This window comes from Petromyzon marinus, chromosome 36 (genome assembly GCF_048934315.1).
Source record: "Petromyzon marinus isolate PM22_M1 ecotype Great Lakes invasive population chromosome 36, UKy_Petmar_22M1.pri1.0, whole genome shotgun sequence".
In the NCBI taxonomy this organism is placed as follows: domain Eukaryota; kingdom Metazoa; phylum Chordata; class Hyperoartia; order Petromyzontiformes; family Petromyzontidae; genus Petromyzon; species Petromyzon marinus.
Genome location: NC_133702.1, coordinates 1,128,261 through 1,149,141, shown reverse-complemented (window position 1 = coordinate 1,149,141; position 20,881 = coordinate 1,128,261). Strand labels below are relative to the sequence as shown.

The window sequence follows — 20,881 nt, the reverse complement described above, 5'->3', positions numbered from 1 at the left end:
TTAAGGTCTGTATTGATTTATTGATGTCGCAATGGTGACATTATCACTTTTAAGTCTTTTTTCTCATTAACGAAGCTTCAAACCAGAGTTTCACAGCCTGGGACACTAGGCTTGTAAGAACGCATCAACATATGTATTAATTCTATTCATATATATGTAGATGCAAGAATTGATTATACTATTTACGATTCATGAACATTGGATGCTAATCTAATGTTGTTACGTGTAGTAGGTTAACGGAGTAATTGAAACGCTACAAACGATATGGAACAGCAGTTGAAACAATACAAAGTAAGATGGCATAAATGACCAAAAAAAGATCATTGTTTCTTTTGTTGTGAAATTCATCCCCAAATCGTGACAATGTATTGCCATTCTGGGGTGAGGTGTGAATAAGTACGTCTAGACATGCATACAAGGAAAAGCCTAGGTAGGAGTCGACTTGACAAGGGCTTTGATTTAAAGCTTTCGTGACTGCAGTAATTCATATTCTTAGTTTTTTCGGTAAAGTAAAAATAAAATATATAAAATATATTTTATTATTTTGTTGTTTCTCTTCAACGTGACTTTACCGAAAGCCAATACACAAACAGCCCTTGTCAAATTATATATATATAAATATTTTATTATTTTGTTGTTTCTCTTCAACGTGACTTTACCGAAAAAACTAAGAATATATAATTTTACAAGGGCTGTTCGTGTATTGGCTTGCGCGTTCCTTTAACAGGGGGGGTGCGGGAGGGGGCGATGTTACTTGTTGAAACGTTCCATTTCCTGCACCAGCACGGTGTTCATGCTCTCCTCGTAGCGCACGGGGAACTTCTGCAGGCCGGCCTCAATGTCAAAGTCCTTGGGCAGCTGTCGGTGGCAGGGAATTCGCAGGACAGGACACGTGGGAACGTTTCAGTGACAGATGAGTGCAGCTTCCACATTGTCACTATTATCGTTATGGTACTGACTGTGCACCACTTTCTCGCCCTTCAGCGTGGTTGGTGTAGTTCAAGATGATTTGTTCTGTTCATTTACTATTCCCGGAACTTTTCGTACATTGTCCGTTACAATATTATTTAAATCAACATTTAAATTGGTGACACACCTTCATCATTACGCTTATCTGGGGATTAGCATTTGTTCCTATGAACCACGTTCAGTTACCAAACCTCCTGAACTTGATTTTTCAGGTTAGCTGTCTTGGTGTTGCCTGTAATTAAGATTTATCCTCTCTCTGGAAATGTTGAAGTGTAACTTAGACAAGACTGTAATCACGTCCTGTTTGAATACGCTGAGGACAGAGACATCTTCTATGGTATGAGTTTGTCTCTGAGAATAAAGTTAATTTCAAACATAATTTTTCCATTTGAGCTCCTGTATGTCCATATTTTACACTCCAATGCCCAAATATACTTCTTCTAGAAAAAATCATTTCCCGACAGCAATCATATATGCATAACAATTTTACACAAGTTTCAATTGTACCCCAAACTCTGCCTCCCACTACTGCTCATCTTCCTCTACCTCTCTTTATCTTCACCTGCCTCCCCTACCTCCATCTGTCTTGCCATACCTCTCCCTGTCTTTGCCATCTCGTCTTATCCTTCTGTCTCCTGCTCTCTCCTTACATCCCATGCATGCCACCGCCTCCTTTTGCCTTGTCTTCCTTCGCCTCTCTCAATCTTCACCTCCCGTCCCCTGCCTATCCTCGTTTTCCCTGCGTCTAATTGTCCTCCTCAAGCCCCTGCCTCTGCCGATTTGCCCGTGTACTTTGCTGAGGATGTCTCCAGCGATGTCCTGCAGAAGGGAGTCCGTGTTGCTGGCCGAGCCACCCTTGCGCCCGCCGCCCTGCGTGAGGACGAGCGAGTCGAAGAGCGTCCGCGTCTGCTGCAGGTCCTTGGAGACGTCCACGTTCTCGTGCATCCCAAACACCTCCGGCTGCTGAGCGAATGGCAGCTTCTGCTCCGAGTGACAGCAGGGAAGTAGGGGGGGTGGGGGGAAGCACGGCATGGGGAAGATACAGCGCAGACGATTTAGAGTTTCGAGACACTGTGTTGATGAATGGAAAGCGTTGGGTTGCTCTTCAGGATGGTATGAAAGTTTGGCAGTGGGAGGCATTGAAAGGCAGCTGAAGGTAGTTATGGAAGAGAGAGGCAAAGGGTGGCACAAGGATGTAAGGGACTAGGTGGAGAGACAGTCGAAAGTAGGTGGAGACAGAGCGAAAAGTTAATGAAGAAGTTAATGGATGTACAGCGGTGGGAGACAAGAGGTCAGGGCTAATGGGAAGTAGAGAGAGGTGGTGGAGAGCTCATCATGCAAGAAGAGATAGAAGACAGAGATACGTCTATGAAGACAAGGAAAGGCAGTGGAATGCAGTAGAATGTAGAGATAGATGGGCAAACCCAGTGCACACTACTAGAAGCAGGTAAATAAAGGTAGGCAACAGTGAGGTAAGGAAATTTGAGCAAAGGCAGGGAGTGGAAGCAGTAGATGGAAGCAAGCATAGGCAGTGCGAGGCAATGGGAGGTAGTGGAAGGCAGAGCGAGAAAGAGATGGCTGTGGGAGAGATTGAGAGGCATTGGGAGGTGAAGGGATACAGAGGGAGGCAATGGAAGTCAGGGGGAGTGAAGTGGCAGGAATAGGAAGAAGCGGTGGTGTGATACACAGAGAGAGAAAACATAAGTGGGCAGCAAGAGAAAGCAGAGATAGACAAGGATGTGGAAGAGGGAATCAATGAGAAGTGCTTCAATGGAGGGGAATCAGTGGCAGATCGTGGAAGGCACACGAAGGCAGGCAGATGTATAGAATAGCAAGGAGAGTAAATGGGAAACAGTGGGTGGCAGAGAGACAGAGGGAGAAGTGTTGAGGTTGCTACAGATGACAACACCTTTATGAACTCAATGCAGTCTTCGTAGGTGCCCCTGGGTGGCGCGCGGTAGAGGCCGCTGGGCGAGAAGTTGTAGTGGGCGTCCTCCAGCAGTTGCGGCGAGTAGAAGTCCTGCAGCACGGTGAGCAGGCAGCGGCGGTCCCAGTCGTCTGTGACGCGCCCGCCATAGTTGCACTCGCCCGTCAGATAAGAGATGGCCTCGAAGGGCACGTGCTCGTACTCCGTCACAAAGAGCTGTGACAAACGCAGACACATACACAAGCATGATTACACGACCACCTCCTGCGATCGTCTTTCAAAACCCTCTTGCACCATCCGGTAAGCTCATAGCCTTACCTGCAGCTGACGTATGCTGATGCGCAAGTCGGATTCGTTGAAGCCATATGGGATGTTCCAGCCGAGGGGTCCAAACTTTCTGCGCTCCTGCACCAGCCCGTGGAAGAAGCACACGCCGAACAGCAGCTTCTGCCACACCTGCAAGGGACAGAGATCCGAGCAGCACCGTCAGTGTGTTCCCAGCAGCTCACCTACAAGCAGTGAGGAATCGGGTGTTGATGAGAATATTGCAAGGGTGCAGACACATACACACACAAATATTACCTGTTTAGCCTTACAGGCTATAAGTAGTGTTAGTGAGCACCTATTAAGGCTGCCAAGGGGCGTGTGGCGAGTCCCTTTGCCTCTCCAGTACTGATGCTTACACGCTGCCCCAGATAGTCATCTTAAGGATGAATCAACTTAGAGGAGAGTCAATAAAAGATCAGATACAACCAATCACAGGTGTTATCCATGGCTAGGAATTGAAACCGAGTTGTTGAATTCCTAGCACAGTGTGCTATACATTGTGCCAGTCACTACTCACACCGACACACAACCACACAAAGCACTGAGTAGTGTTCATTTATATTGGTAGGCCTGAGCCAGTGGTGTAATTTCTACACGATTATGATGGGGCCAGCCCCTCCATGTAACAACTATTGAATTCCCACATGATGGTACTTATTAATGTATCAGTCCTAGAGAATGATAGGCTGAGTTGTCCCTATACCTTATAACATTCAATGTGCTCTACCACTGCCACCAATTACTATATCCCAACTGTGACATGGGAGTAACATCAGTACATCATGGCCATCATATGATCATGTCAGGGAATGATCTCAGAAGGTGACATAACACAACTACATGTAGTATAATGTGAAAAGGCCTCTCTAACTCAACACTAAAGTAATGCATGTTGATATTTCCCTATATATACTGCATGTATATGCATGTGTGTATTGAATGTAGACTTTGCTCAATAACATGCCAAAACATATTATATGATGGATAACATTTTGGTAGTCACTGGTGACCGAGCTGATACCACCAAATTAATGGAAACAGGTGCGTGCTGGTTAGCTGGGTGTGTCGCCACACGTCTGCAATCCGGCCCTTTTGAGGCAAGCTTGGTGACTCGTGCCGATATCGCAGTTAAACTCCGGAACCTGTTGGACTATGAGGTGGCCAGACGATGACAACAGAGCAAGTGTGTGTGTGTGGGACTTGGCCTTAAATGAGTAACTGGTGCAGTATATAATCATGACCATTAGGGAGACAAAGGAGGCCGGTTGTGGTGCTGGCCACCCACCCCCTCGTGTGCCGTGCCGACCATCATAGGTACTCACTAACAGCACTTGCCCCAAGAGTCTGCTGAGGCTATAGGGGGGGGTCTTTGTCTTTGGGGAGTTTTCTCAGTGCTTAGGTTTGCTCTCACTTGCAAACGCTCACGAAAAAGGAAAACACCAAACAAGGATGGACAAAGACAGCAAATGGGCTTCCTTGGATAAACAGATGACGCCAATGTATTTATTCTCAGTGAACCTGCAATTCAAACCTTGGACCTCCGCATTGATGATTCAGTGGTCTGATAATAAAGCACTACCATTTATTGGCTTAGCACCCCTTCAGCACAAGTCCCCGTGAAAGTTCATGTTGCTGTGGGTGAGCTCACGTGCTCTTTTCCAGGACAGCTGTTGAAGAAGTCAGGGTCTGAGATGGGATCGCTGAGGTACGACTGCAGCAGATTCATGCGCAATCCCGTCGGAGGCTCGTTGGTCATCTTGACCCCGTTCTGCAAGATGCTCACGGGAAACTGTACACGCAGATACATTTTTATGTACGTACACATACAAGTAAATACACGGATTACCCATTTAGACTCATACAGCATAGTAATACCTACTCATGGAGGCAAAGCTCTCGAGTCCTGATTCTCGCACAACTCAGAAGGTATGCATTTAAGGCTCAGTCAACCAAAGGGAGGCCCAGAAGAGATTCAGATAACACTCGCCAATGATAATATCAATGGCCGGTAATCCAAGTTAAGTCAATCAGTTTGCAGGATAATGTGATAGCTACTGCGCTGCCACTCCCACAATCACACATAAACACACAGGATTAGCCTTGTTATGCTCGCGAGAATGTCATGGTACGTGTTGGCATATGCCGTGGTGGGTTTGTCACAACTACAGACAAATGCATACTCAGCTGCTTTCGTCTCCATAGTGCAGGTATTTCCAACTGCACTGGGCATTCATTCATTTTAGACTGAGCTTCTCTTGAGGGGGGCCATGTATTGTACCAACATTGATATACATTTTATGTTCATGACCACATTATACAATACATTAAAAAGGTCTTATTCATAAAGAAATGTTGGACTTCGTTCTGACACTTATTTCTGTAAGCTCAAAAGGTCAATAACTCAACACAGTCATCACCATTAATGCTCCAATACTTTGCTTCCTTCTGTCAGATTCTACAACTGTCACACAGTCGACAACCGACTTCCAAAGAATTTGTTTATAGTAACCCACCATCTACTTATAGGCCTTCCCCTTGGTTGCCAACCTCTGAGTGCCACTCCAATGCCTGTCTCAATAATTTTCCCTCTTCCATCCTGTGCAGATTCTTCACCCATTAACACATACTCTGCCGGGTTACATCAATGACGCTTTATTGCCACATTCTCTTCCGAACTGCCAAGTTGCCACGTAACTTTTAGCATCCTCGACATGCACGTACACTCAAGACAAAGGTTGCACAAATGAGCTCACAATGGTTCAATGTGGTTCTGTGGCTATTGGAGCCTGAACAGAGAGCCTGTCTAATGGAATGGTCCTTAATCTCACTCATTTCCAGGTCAAGGTGCCTCAGTGCGCTGACATATCGTGTTCTTTTATCAAGGGCCCACTGTGTGCTTAATTCACAAGGAACATCAATAATTAGCTGCCTTGCCACTCCTTGGGGGACGACAGGGGCAAATCGTGTCTTCCTATATTATTTATTCCCTTTTCAGTGGAGTCATTTCATCATTGTCATCAACAACATCAATGTCAACAGCAGCAACAGTTCGGTGGAATTATATTATCCACAACCAAATAATCTATTTTTCGCTGAGAAATTCCTGTGAGAACACGCTGTTCAATAATCATAGCGTGCTAATGTGAAAGGCGTTTCTGTTGCATTGCACCGTGGAAAATACCCACAATGCCATGTACACTTTCTAGTGTACACATACACTGAGCAGCCAGACATGACCACTAGCTTAATCTAAACAAATTAAAAGTGCTATTCTTTTTGCCTTCCCATGTTAAATTCACCATTTCAGTTGCATGTGAATTTCACCTGTATGAGGTATTGATAGTATTGCATATCCCTGCTGCCTTACCATCGCCTTGGGTGTGTTTGGCTGTTATACATAATGGCCATCTCCATACCACATGATTTTTAGTCACACAGGCACACTAGTAGAGCGCATTTGTAAGGAGGGCTTAAACAAATAACATGAACACTTGTATTGTTGACATGCTCTCCTGAACCAATGTATTGGGTTTTGCATAATTCTGAGAAGAATGTAAACAGTTATTATTCAATTTCGATTTAAAGCTTTCGTGACTGCAATGATTCATCTTCTTTGGTTCTTTCGGTAAAGTCACGTTGAAGTTATGTACCTAGCTATGACTTCATTAAAATCCAACATGAAAGTGTCTGCTCACTCAGATGAGCAGTCTCGGAATTTCTGATCCATGTTGGTCCTCACACAGTTGTGTAAATTCCACATTCCTACGATGAGAATCAGTCTCTGCAAAGGACAACTGTTGCTGAATAAACAAACAGTAACACTCATTGATTGAGTTGACTTCCGACCAGGATTTGAACTCACAACCTTCATACTGTGAATGCGGTACCACCCGGCCAGCAAGTGGTTCAAAACTTAGACCAAATTGTGTCACATTTTACATGGCCAATGTCTTAACTTCTCAACACATTTGGCGTATCTACTGTGTTTCTACCAGGATGCGAAAGAGTTTTCGGCAGGATAGAGTAAACAGGTTGAACGTTTACATTAGACTGTAGCAGCAAGGGACTCTAGAAATAACCAGGAAGGCAAGGCATGTCTTCAGTAGGGCAGGTTACTGAGGCAGGCAGTGGTCAGTGACTGAGAGGAAGGCCTAGAGCCAGATGGTGGTGGTGATGCTGTTGTAAGAGTGGTCTGTGTAACGAGGGAAAGACGTTAAAACACGTGGTGGAATACATGTGAGGTGTTGTACCCGCAACAGTATAGGTCGTGATAACCTCATACAATAACATTAACTTTTGATTTTCACCAGCTCGGCTATTTAATTTGGACAAGCGCAACGCTTTGGCCATGTGCACACTGTGGTGAGTGCCACCTTGTCGGACGGGTAGCTGGTGAGCCACAGCCGGAAGTCTGGATGGCAGTTGTCAGGGCTCAGATCTTCGCAGATCTTCTCAAGCGAGGGCATCCACGACACGGCCAGGTGGCAGTTCTGCAGGCACACCCACTTGCCCGTCCGCATGGCTGCTTCAATCATGCGCGCTGCCACGGGGCCCTGACCCTGGCCCAGGGAGATGGCGTTGAACTTGTCTCCCCCATAGTTGCGGTCGTTGGCAAACTTGAGCAAGCCTATGGATGGGTGGAGGGATGGCGTGAGCCAATGTGTGTTAATTTAACGATTGTAATTGATTGGCCACCAATGATTGCAAAAAATAAATCTTCAGATTAAATTATATCTCTCAGGACTAAATATTTGTATTACTTCAAAATATGACAAACACTCCTGAATGAAGGAATTAAAACATTGTATTGGTTCCAACTCCCTCCAAGTAATGTTGCCAAATGAGGGGTACTCCTCATTGGCAAAAGTCGACTCTCAGTAAAGACTCCAGTCTAGTTAAGGCTCCTAAACCCCAACGTTACACCGGTAAACTGCAAGCAAAACCTTGGAGTTGTCATTGACCCTAAGCTCTTGATATCTTCATGCATGTCTCAACTCTGAAAAACCTCAAACCTATATCTGCGCAAAATCTCCCACATTCTCCATTTACTCACTCAGCTGCCACCAGCACTCCCACAGTAAATGTCCTTTTTGACGTCTTAGTCTCTCTTTTTACTTACACTGGTCTCCATGCCCAGTGTGCATAATCACATGCTGCCCATGTGCGTGTGTGCCGGAAACACTCACTGGCCATGGGGTCAGCGCCGGGCGAGAGGACGAAGACGAGGGGGATGGTGGCATTAGAGTCAGCGTAGCTCTTCACCAGGTCAAATGGGGGTGGCTCCACAAACTTCTTACCCAGCTTGTCCGTCACAAAGCTCGTAATGGCCGGCACGACCTGTTGGAGGGGCCGGTGGAGATACAGCGACAAGAAAGAAAAATGGCACCATTATCATTAACGCTGCCATATAACGCAAAAGTATATCGTACATGGTGTTGTGAGTAATGGCCCTTCTGCATAGCAGAGCAAGAGTGGTGAGATATCAGGTGTGTTTGGTGAGGGTGTTTGGTGAGGGTCAGGTGGATGACTGGCAAGTGGTGTCATGGGAGTGGTGAGGTGTCTGGTGAGGGTCAGATGTCTGGTGAGTGTCTGGTGGGTGACTGGCAGTGATGTCAGGTGAGTATCTTGTGACAGTGTCAAGTGGTGAGTAGTGTCAGGTGTCTGGTGAGTTTTGAGAGTGGCCAACGTAGGAGGGATGGAGGATGAAGGAGGGCAGGTTAACGAGACAAGCATTGGAGTGACTTCCAGAGATTGGCGACCAAATGGAAGACCTAAAGCCAGATGGTGGATTACTGTAAAGAGGCACATTGGAGGATGGGTGTCAACTGTGAACGGCTCTAGGATCTAGCATAAGGAAGCAATGGAAAAGTGTGGTTGGACCAACGGTATTGGCCTTAATTAACTCTTATCCTCAATCTACTACGTGGAAGGGCTATTGCTGAAAACATTCTGTTATAAACATTGAGTGAGCTCTTCCCTGTTTATGTATGAAGGATTTGATTGATTGAATGCCGATGCAGGCATGTTCACTGCAAATGCCAGCGGTGGTAATGGATCAGAGAGCCTGCCTTGTCTGGGCGGAGGCACCGGATGACGATCATCTTCTGGAAGATGTTGAGCTTTGTGTCCCAAGGCTGTGGGAAGGGTGCATTGTGCGGAGTTTTGCTCTCGTATATCGCTCGCCACTGCTCCATTGCACTCTCAAAGTGCTCCCTGGAAAGAACATGGACATTATATCATCAACGCCATCAACACCATCAATGGCATTTACATTAATGTTTTACAAAACCTATTTCAAACAAATCTCAACGCACTTACTCACACAATAAAAATGCTAGTGCTGCCTCTGCTCATGATGATGATGACGAAGCAACTGATTTTGCTACTGTTGGTGCTCTTCCAGGTGCTACTGATACTGCTGCTGCTGTGCCTGCTACAGCAGCTGATCTTACTCATCCAGCTGATGATCACGAAGATGCTTTTCATTATGATGACGATGATCTTCTTATAACAAATGCACAATGCTGAGAATAACGATGTGTATAATGCTGCTACAATCACTGCTGGTGCTGACCTGAAGCCCTGGAAGCTGGGATTGTCGCTCATGCGACATATCTCGTCCCAGCTGCGGTCCAGAAGCCAAGTGGGGTCGGGGTTGTTGCGCTTGTTCTCCAGCCCCACTCCACCCGTGAGCAGGAAGAGGAACTCCTGCATGTCCAGCTCTTTACGAGCACTGGGGGCACAGCACTCTCCATGTCACTGGGGCGCCACGGTGGCTAGGAGATGTTAACTACCTCGCCTGGTATACAGGAGGTCGTGGGTTCGATCCCGACCCTGACACCTGTATATTTGGAGTTTGCATCATCGATGAGATTCGTCGCGTCGACAGCTCAGCCCAAGTCCAGGCTCAGCCCTGTTTTGCCTATGAGATCGAGTGCACTCCAGGTGATTAGTCGCAGGCACTTTACATACCAGCAGCCTGTGTGAACTATCATGTAGCAAACTGGCTCAGTGGCGGCAAGCACACCAACTGGCAGGCTACCCATCCAACCTGAACAAAACAACGCAATCGACTGAGAACTTTCCGGTTCATTGAGACGCTCGCCCGTGGCGTAAGCACGACTCACATGAGAAGATTAGCACAGAGCAGGAAGGAGAAGAGCAGCTTGTCCCTCTCAAACAGCGAGCGGCACACGTTGCAGTAGAGGTTGTAGGTGAAGTGGTCATTGAGGTATCGCAGGCGCTTGTCCAGAAGCTTGGACTTGTTGCTGAAACAGCATGGGCGGCACACACGTGGATATAAGGCCTAGTTAAACACACGTCCATGTAAACCTAGTCGTTTGAGCTACAATGAAGTCTCAATAAGTCAATCATGCCTCACCAGTTCACCAGTCGATAATTTTACACAATAATTATTTATTAGATTTTTGGTTCTTTCGGTAAAGTCACGTAGAAGGGCTTGTCAGTTTTGATGTAGTTTCCTTATTCACCAAAGTTCCTGTACCTGACACCATCGCAATCATTGAAGACTTGGTTCATCAAGGACTAAACAATGAGGTACCCCCCCTGGTGAGACTGCTTAACCAATACATACTTCACTTGGAATGGAACTTTCTACAAACAAACTGAGGGCACCCCAATGGGCTCCCCCCTATCTCCAGTTGTAGCTAACATTTTCATGGAGAAATTTGAGACTGACGCCATCCAGACTGCACTCTGCGCCCAACCTTATGGAAGAGCTACGTGGATGACACTTTTGTCATCTGGCCACATGGCTGGCCTGCTCTAGACCAATTCCTCGACCACATCAATTCCATACACCCAGCCATCAGATTTACCATGGAAGTCGAAAAAGATGGCAAGCTACCTTTTTTGGATGTCCTAATAAAAAAGAGACCTGATGGTTCAATGAGCCACTCTGTCAACAGGAAAGCTACCCATACGGATGCTTACCTGAAACCGGAGTCCCACCACCATCCATCCCAGAAGAATTCCCTCATCAAGGCTCTGCACCATAGAGCCCAATGCATATCCGACCAGGAACACATAGCCAGTGAACTCAAGCACGTACACCAAGCTCTTAAGGCTAATGGTTACTCCGACTACACAATCCGCAAAGCTATCACTCCAACCATGAAGAAGGACCCTCTTGAGGAGCCATTCAAAACCATCACTTTACCCTACATTGCGGGGATCACAAAAAATATCTGTAAAATCTTGAATAAACACAAGATCCAGGTCCGATTCAACACATTACATAAAATCCGTGATCTGGTTCCGTCTGTAAAAGATGTGATTCCGGACATACATTACCCTGGCGTCTACAAACTAATTTGCCTCTGTGGTAGTAGTTACATTGGAGAAACCAAACGACATGTCTCGGACCGCATCCGTGAACACAAAGCAGACCTAAAACACAGTAGGACCAACACCTCGGCCGTGGCAGATCACTGTTATAATTCAGTAGGCTCACATGACATTGACTTCTCCAAGACAGAGGTTCTCTGCAAGCCATCTGGCTACCATGAGAGATTCGTTCATGAGGCTATCCACATATACAAACACAGAGACAATTTCAACCGAGAAGATGGATTCTGGCTTAGCAATCATTGGAAGGAAATGATAAACCATTTCGGGTCTTAATTGATTGTTCATGCTTCCGGTGGCTTTCAGACCGCATCCATTATTTTCGTCTCCCTCCTCCTCTTTTCTGAACATAGATGGACTCGTCCATCTGAATAACTGCTAACATAAAAAAACGCCACTTTTTTCAAATTTTTCTTGCTGTGGTTTTCACACCTGATGACGATTGTTTGTGTTGCAGTCGAAACGTCATGAGAATTTGATTGTTTTATATTTTTATTATTTATTGTTTCCCTTCTACGTGACTTTACCGAAAGAACGAAAAATATTAATTCCTGCAATCACGAAAGCTTTAAATCAAAATAATTTATTAGTCGTTTATAAAAAGGTCATGATGTTAAATCCCAGTCAGGGGTTGACTATAATCGCTTCATGATCAATACAAATTTAGTATCACTTTGTGGAAAACAACTAATGTTATCATTCTCCCTTCACAATCTCGTATAACCCTGCCTCAAATCAAGAAGCATATCTACTCTCATCTGATAAATATTTTTATTCTGTCCCTCTATGTCACCAGCTGCTTGAATTACAGGCCTTAGGGGCTCTTCTAATGAGTTTCCGTTTATAAAAGTCACGACCAAATACAGTTAGTTCACCTGTCCTGGATGGAGATGATGTAGAGGTTGGTGAACCAAGCCAGGGAGTACTGGTACATGGGGTCAATATTGGCCAGGTCAGCAATGCTGAAGAACAGGACAGCGGAGTGACGAGCGATGGGTCTGTAGCCCTCCCGAGACTCTGCAAGCTTGAGTTCTGTCCTCTCCGCAACCTGAAATAATGACATTACAGGCTGTCACTGCACTGTACGGTTGCACGAGGCAACCTCAACACGAACCCACAGGCACCACACAAATCCATACCCTTAACACGTGCCCACAATCTCAACACTAACCCATAGCCTCATTACTTACACACAGCTCAAGCACGAACCCACAGCCTCAACACTAAACCACAGTATGTACTGTATATACGTTGAACTTCTTTCGCACCGTACGTAGCCGTAATAATACATAACTCCCACACCTCAACACTAACCCACAGCTTCAACACAAGCCCACAGCAGCCTCAACATCAGCACACAGCCATGGAGAAGTACTTTCACCTACATCACAAAATAATAATCCCTTAATCCAGATCACAAAAACATGTGGTACATTTTGGTGCTCAGTACAGAGCTCATTGCATGTGAAAGAAAACCAACAGTTGCTATACCTCATCCTGTACACATGGGCCGGGATGTGAAAGGTGAGCGAGCAAATTTGATTATAGTAAGAAGGCTTGAATTGACACTGTTTTGAAAATTCAATATAATAGCACCCCTGACAGTTTAAGCACAACCCTCCTCTCCACCTGCTGCTTTTTTGTGATCTCGTTGGACATGACTTTGGCCGAATCGAGGATGGTGATCGCCGACTCGTCCTCCAGGATGTTTCCCTGTGACGACTGCAGCGTCTCTAGGATCTGATCCTCAATGTCCTTCAGCTGCTTCTTGTTGGCAGCCGACTGCAGGATCAGTGCGTTCCTCTCCTCCTCCAGCTCCGGTCTACAGAGAAGACACACAAACGCGCATGCGACCCCATTCACTACTGTGTGGATTGCACTCACAAGTTAGTGACCATCTCACAAAGCTGGCATTACCAACGAGGGTATGGTCTAGCTTCCTCTTCTTTATGGCCTTGCTCCTGCTTATCTTTCACCTCTCATTTATCTTTATGCTCTATCTAAACCCTTTCGCTCACAGCCTCGAGTTGCTGATCACACCAAAGATGAAAAGTATGAATGCTGGTGGGCGCGCTTTCTCTCTGGCAGCCCCTTCTGTGTGGAATGCACTGCCATTGCACACGTGTCAGATCAGTTCCCTGTCAATTTTCAATTCACACTGTAGAACTTTCTTGTTAGCTGCTGACTATGACTGATATGTGCTGGGGTTTCGTGATGTTCAGCCTTTATTGTGCTGTTTCCATGGATGATGCTGTGTGGAATCAAACTATTGTTACATTCTTTATTCTTTTTTGGGACTTTTGCTGATGTCAGAGGATTAAGTGGTTCCTTTCGCCCCACCAGGTAAGTAACACAATTATTCACAATGATTATGTTGTATAATTATAACTATAAAAAGATTGAAAGGTCGATTGTAAAAGAATCCTGTTAAAGTCAGCTGTTGACTTCATGACAACTGATAATTTATTAGCAGGAAGGAAGCAATGGTGAGGTGCGAAGGCACAAACTCATTGGTGAGATGACCTTGACTAGATAAAACACACAGACAAATTTGTTTACTTGGCAGCGGGACGCGTCCTTCTCCTCACCTCTCCTTGGCAACGACAATGCCCAGCAGCTGGTCCTCCAGGCCCTCCGGGGTGATCATGAAGTTGAGCAGCGACACCTTGGTGGCGAGCTCGGGCAGGTAGTGCGGGTTGCGCAGCTTGCTTGTCATATAGAAGCGGAAGTCTCTTGAGTACTCGATGATGCTCTCGCCCAGGCGGATGCAGTCCACGCCGCCTGTGCATATGCACACCCACAGGGATTCACGTCAGCTGGTTTGCACACACCAATAAAATAGCACGTCAAAGATGGGCTTGATGGATCACCACGTGCTGTGAGACTCCAAAATTGCCACGCTGCGAGGTGACTATGAGACAGTGCAAATGGATTTCTGACTTTTGCGCGCCTCTTGACGGGCTTTCCTCTTATATTCACAGTCTTTTCTTCATTTACTCCCTCACACGAGTATCTTACAGCACCCCCACCTTGTTTGAAGGTCTGCTTGAGCAGCAGTGGTTCGAGCGAGGGGTCCAGCTCCTGTCCCACATTCTCCAGCAGCGCGGGCGTCCCGAACTGGATGCAGTTCTCCAGACTGCGCATGTAGTCGCCATCTGTTAGCTTGATGACCGTCAGCTTATTGTCACGCTCCGAGTTCTTCACCCACTTGTTTGCCTGGCCTTGGGGGTCAATCATGAGAGGCCTGGCAGGATAGAAGGGGCAAAAGTGCAATCTTCTTCTGTGGTATGGAAATAGCAACATTTACAAGGGTAGGTATCGAGTTTAAATTGCCCGTCAAAAAACATCATCGCATGCAGAATTAATGTTTGTCGTCTCACCGAGAAGTGAATACAAGGGACGACTGCTCGCTCACCTTTCACATCCCGGCCCATGTGTTCAAGTGTCTGAATTTTGCCATAGTTTTAGTGTTGATTGTCTTTTAATCGCCACGTGCGCATCAGAAATCCACATCGTCCACGAGAGGTCCTGGTGCGAATTATGATTGCCCACTGCCGCCAGGATCGTATGAAGCCACGTGGTTTAGCAGTCAAGCGGTACATTTAGAGGGTTTTGGTCTCCACATTGCTTCAAGTCTGGATATCCTACAATAGCTAAATGTTGCCATCTATTTTGCAATACGTTAGTTACATGGCCATTGATAAGTACCTATACCCCATTGCTCATTGAAGCAAAGCGATAATTTAACTTTTGAAAATTATCATTGACCAAAAAATCATGATATCATAATAGTAAAATTCATTTATGTTACCATGTACATCACATCTCAAGCAATACAATACCCTGCTGTTGTTTTTCAGTTTAATTATCTGACCTAGGGGACCTCCCGATGGCAGCTGTCCCTCTGCAACACACGGTGATGCAGTACTGGTGTGCAAGCCGGCATTAGTCTGTCAGTAGGTGGGCGATGTTGCTCATGGTAATTCCAATTAAGTAATTTTCGTGTAATAACAAAAAACTGGCAAATTTGAACCACAATGAGTCTTCCACGAGTTGCCAGGTGTTTACGCCTCAGGGGTTGAGTGCGACTGGAGGCAGGGGAAGGCACCAGCGTCTGGAGTTGTCAACAATGACGCCGTTGTCGATGGAGAAGTTGTCCGTGGGCAGCCCCGCAATGTTCCACGCGCGGATCTTGATGGGCTCCCCCAGTGTCTTGCTCAGTGAGAAGTCATCGGAGCATGGGATCATCTTCTCCTGCAAGAAGTTTCACTTGTCTCATTCAAAGAAGTTTCACTTGTCTCATTCAAAGAAGTTTCACTTGTCTCATTCAAAGAAGTTTCACTTGTCTCATTCAAAGAAGTTTCACTTGTCTCATTCAAAGAAGTTTCACTTGTCTCATTCAAAGAAGTTTCACTTGTCTCATTCAAAGAAAATGCAATGCCAAAGCGTGTCCCTGCTCAACAGATATAGTGAACTCATCGCTGTTGGTGGCCTTCAGTCAGTTCTAGAAATTTCACAACTCTCTGGTGGGTGCCAATCATTACGTAGGACAAACAAAGTGGTATTCACTTTGTTGACCCCTGAAGGACAAAGGGATGAGTTAAGCCCCAACCAGGAATTAAACTTACAAACCTTTTCGGTTTGAGGCGAGTGCTGTAACCGCATGGCCTGCTATCCATATTCACCAGCTGCAAATTCTACTACTCATCCAGCTCAGTGGTTCTATGTTCTAGAACCAGACTCAATCATAAGTTTTGTCAGTTGAAATCCTGCTCAGGGGTCAACTCAGCCCATCATCCCTAAAGTATTATAAAATGTATAGTACCACTTTGTGGGATATTAACAGGAAAACTAGTCCCTGCCACATACATTTTAACCACTGTCTCAAGATCACCGACGAGATGAATCACCACCCATTAGTCATTTAAATAGGAGTTTGCTTGAATAAATAAACGACTGACTGATTGACTGATTTGTTGAATGCTTGATTGACTGAACAGTTGACTGACTGAATCAATGTCCGACTAATGAGCTGACTGAGTGACAAGGCTGCACCTTGCAGATCTGGGTCCAGCGACGCGTGCAGTCTTGTCGGAAGGCGGCAGTAAAGGCCCCGAGGTAGGCGATGACCCCGGATGAGATGAGCACGTCCCCCGTCAGGTTGTCGTACGTGTTCTGTAGGTCCTCCGCCGCTTTCGACCACCTGCACAAGAGCCAGAGTACAGCAGTCAGGCGTGGTGACACACTATCAAACCTCTTTTACACGTGCAGAAACTGAATCAAACATTAAATTAAATAACATGAACTACATCACTGTCGAGGATGCTGCCATGATGTAATGGTTAGCGCACTGAACTGCTATCCAGAAGTCACACGTTTGATCTCCACATGCGGCAGTTGAAAAAAGGGGCAAGTTTCTTAAATCCCCGCCGCACCTCTCCACCCAGCATTAAAATGGGTACACTAGATTTGATGTTTTCGGTAGGTCGCATATGGTGGGGTATGGTGTGTATACTCATACCTCTTCCAAAAGCTGACCAGCATGACAAAGTAGGCCCAATACCCACGAATGCCAGGAGTGGCAAATGCAAGGCCAGCATCTTTAAATTGTATGTAGAGCAATAACACGGTCTCATCCAGGTCAGTCATTGCTTTCTTTGTCAGCCACAGACTCCTCCATCCCCACCCCCCTCCCCCATACTGTCCCCTAAGCACCTCGACTTCTCCCCGCCGAGCCCCCCTATGAGCTTCTCCGCCCGCTCCAGCTTCTTGGCGCAGAGGTCCACCTGGAACTCCAGGCGAACCTTCTCCTCCGTTTTTTCGTCGAAGGTCTTCTGCAGCGCGGCAAGTCGGTCCTCAACCTCCTTGAGCTCGGCTCGCTTCCTCTCCAGCAGCGCCATCGTCTGGGCGAGCGACTGCTCAGCCTCGGCCAGACGAATTTTCTTGGGAGCCACAACCTGCGGTGGAATTATAGTTCTTGTGACTATCCTGCTACGTAAAATTGATCTTAGCTAATAAGACGTAAGGCTCAGGGCTAGCGGGCTAAGGAAGTGACGTGGCGGTAGTGGGCACTCGGTGCCTGCGCTGAAACCTTCTCTCTGCATCACATTCCCTGGCTCTGCAGGAATCACGAAAGTTATGACGTACTTAATTAAATTGGATGGCCGCATCGATGGCAAAAACATTTAAAATAAACTCAAGATTTAGTCAACTTCGTTTGGATTTTAATTGTCAATACAGTGCAAAATTGCACAGGATTGCATTTGAGTGACTTTAATAGCCAAGCAAAATACGTGTTGTGAAACTTATTTTGTCTGCACTAAAGTGGAGGAAACCTCTGGTTAATCATGAATAACCATTATTGTCTTACCATGATTGAATCATTCACATTTAGGCCATGCCCTAATGCAATATCACGAGCCTCTACTGGTAGAAAATGTTTAATTTATTTGGCTCAGGATATGACTATGATGACAGACCAACAGATATAACTATCCAAAATCAAACTATACCTTGGCCACCCTGTCATACACCTCCATAGCCAGGATCCACTTGCAAAGGCCCTCTGCAGCAGAGGAGGCCTTAACCACCTTAGCTGGATCAAAGTCAGGGTTGGTGATGTATTCTGTACGAATCTTCTGCATGACTGCCACCTTCACACACACACATAAAAAGATCCGCTATTCAGTCTTACAGATCAGTGCTGCACAACTGGTGTGGCCGAGGCAAAGTCACAGGTGTGCCGTGGTATTTTTTAATTGATCAAAAGACACACAGACGAATAAAGCAATTAACAGACAAACAAATGGATATAGAGACATCAACATAAAACAATAAAATAGACACACATAAATTCAAATGAACACAGTAGACATACACAGAAATCCAAATAAAACCATGAAATAGATGAACGGATGGCCATCTAAACAATTACCAACTATCCAGGCAAACACATACGTACACACACACACTGACTGACAAACACAAAACACATAACTCCCCCCTCGATATTAACTTGCTGAGCCAGTGCTCCAGGCGAGCAATTAAACCAGAGCCTCACACGCCTGTGGTTTTAATTGAGTCGCAACAGGACCTGGGGAACAAGCAGTGATTGAGGGAAGAGCAACACACATGATTGTGTAAATTCCACGTTTCCATGACAACACCAAGTCTTTCCCGTCGCAGCATATCACTTGAGAAAGAGACGCGCGTGTGCACAATCCACTGCTGGATAAAGGGCCACTGGTGTGTTTTGATTCAGTGTGCCGTGATAATCGAGCAAGCTCGAAAGTGGAATTAAAGATGTCGAAAGGCACTGTTATATTTCAAAAGGGCGAGAATTATTTGTGAACACCTATTAACCCTGATGCATAATATGCTAGATGGTCTGGCTGTTGCCAAGCCCAACTTTAGGTATTCGTAGCATAAATATTAATGCACTATGTCTAGTAATCACTTCAAAGTGAGTCTACAAAGCGAGACTCAGGGCATATTCCAAAGAGCACGTACCACTGAAGTATATGGCCAGTCGTTGAACCTAATTCCCCATTTCCACTCACACATTCCAGACATGCCAGTAAGGGGCCATCATAAAATATGGATAATTATCCATTGGCTATTTTCTGAGTCAAGCCAGAGCTTAACCATTAAACTCTGGCCTCACAATACATTTGAATCTGATTTAGGGCCAAACGATTTAAAACTATTAACTATGAAAGCAAGGGAGAAACCATTTTGTCAGAAGTCTTTGACCTATAAAGATACCGTTCCTAGTAATGAAAATGTAGACTTTTCACTTATAGCCCAGGGCGACCAATGGAGAGTGGAAAACAGTGGTAATTTTCATAAAGAGACAGTACATTTTGACTTTGATCGTCAAAACTTAACGTTCACTGTAAATTGGTCAAAGACTTACCAAGCGCCTCCCAGCTTAACAAACGTGGGACTATGCTTGTTTTTGTACAAGGCCTTCATGGAAAGTCCACATTGCTATGGCAAGGATCGCTCATTCCATGACAACCTACTACAAATGAAAGTAAGTTTCAAAAGTGGAACAAGCATTCTACACATACAACAGAGGTATAAGGAATGTAAAAGGCATTACATAACTAGAACATAACATTGCGATGGCAGTCTTACCGGGATGTTGTCCTTATCGTATTCCTTCAGCATACCCAGGAAGTTCATGTCTCCAAGAAGTCTTTTGCTTGGTCCCCAGAAGTCCCACACCTAAGCAACAAACATCATCACGACTACCACCACCAGTGTCCATACAATCACCATAATAGACATGATCACCACCAACAATAGCGTGAAATATGAAGTGACAGAAAAATGTTGTATATGTCATCAGGAAGCGGAAGTCATTATGCGTGGGGTTTGCATGCAAGATAGAGGAAGGCAAGTTACCTAGACAGGCATTTTTAATAAGTTTACAAAAGCAGTCCTCAGAGATTAGGTGTCCACTGAGTAATAATGAGAAGACCTAAATCAAGGTGGTAGTGAGGAGACTTTACGAGCAGACCTTGGAGCTTGGGCGTGAACTGTACAACAACTGAGAAAGCCAGCGGAAGGCATGCAAGGCACATTGGCATCAATGTCTTTGGTCTTGATGACCTTTTGATGTTGACCATGACAATCGAGAAAATGCACGGAAACATTGGCCCCTCGGCTGGACGCCAGAGTCACCTTCTGCCCGGGGTTGCTGGGGTCGTTCACTTTCTCAGGTTTGATTTCCTTCATGACGCACACGGCCGACATCACCAACTTCACGCCGGCTGGGGGGTTCTTCATGGACTTCACGATGGTGATGTCTGACGGCTGGGATAGGCGGCAGACAGCACAGATCCATTGCACGCACTCTCATTACTAACTGGGCATCGACATGCTGCTCCAGGTTTGGTCATCATGGCAGTCATCTGGAACCTTCAGGAAGGTTATCCTCAACATTCTCTGGCACAACGTCCTTATAGTAACATCTGAAGACGCCTTTGTCAATATGAAACAGCTGTAAAACTGTCATTAGGAGTGTTAGAAAGAGGTTCCTCAGGATTGAGATATCGTATCGGCCGGTTATGATTAAGGATATGGTAAGAGTTTCCCTTTAATTTAAAGCTTTCGTGACTGCAGGGATTCATATTCTTGGTGCTTTCGGTAAAGTCACGTAGAAGGGAAGCAATAAAATAATAAAAAATATATAAAACATTAAAATTCTCACGACGTTTCGACTGCAACACAAGCAATCATCATCAGGTGTGAAAACCACAGCAAGATAAAAATGAAAAAAGTGGC

The 20,881-nt window shown here is 45.6% G+C and overlaps 1 protein-coding gene across 1 annotated transcript in view; it reads right to left on the bottom strand.

Moving 5' to 3' along the window:
* DNAH12 (dynein axonemal heavy chain 12) overlaps positions 1-20,881 on the bottom strand; it is a 105,461-nt gene that overhangs the window by 22,611 nt on the left and 61,969 nt on the right. The window contains exons 51-70 of the mRNA XM_032966755.2: positions 20,279-20,410; positions 19,730-19,819; positions 18,103-18,243; positions 17,306-17,547; positions 16,646-16,793; positions 15,699-15,844; positions 14,620-14,834; positions 14,179-14,371; positions 13,220-13,412; positions 12,466-12,638; positions 10,351-10,491; positions 9,798-9,956; positions 9,292-9,436; positions 8,410-8,560; positions 7,597-7,850; positions 4,872-5,012; positions 3,215-3,352; positions 2,879-3,112; positions 1,762-1,950; positions 755-858 (exon numbers count right to left, since the gene is read on the bottom strand). Of these exons, the coding sequence (XP_032822646.2) occupies positions 755-858; positions 1,762-1,950; positions 2,879-3,112; positions 3,215-3,352; positions 4,872-5,012; positions 7,597-7,850; positions 8,410-8,560; positions 9,292-9,436; positions 9,798-9,956; positions 10,351-10,491; positions 12,466-12,638; positions 13,220-13,412; positions 14,179-14,371; positions 14,620-14,834; positions 15,699-15,844; positions 16,646-16,793; positions 17,306-17,547; positions 18,103-18,243; positions 19,730-19,819; positions 20,279-20,410 (3,329 nt within the window). The remainder of the gene's footprint in view (positions 1-754; positions 859-1,761; positions 1,951-2,878; positions 3,113-3,214; positions 3,353-4,871; positions 5,013-7,596; positions 7,851-8,409; positions 8,561-9,291; positions 9,437-9,797; positions 9,957-10,350; positions 10,492-12,465; positions 12,639-13,219; positions 13,413-14,178; positions 14,372-14,619; positions 14,835-15,698; positions 15,845-16,645; positions 16,794-17,305; positions 17,548-18,102; positions 18,244-19,729; positions 19,820-20,278; positions 20,411-20,881) is intronic.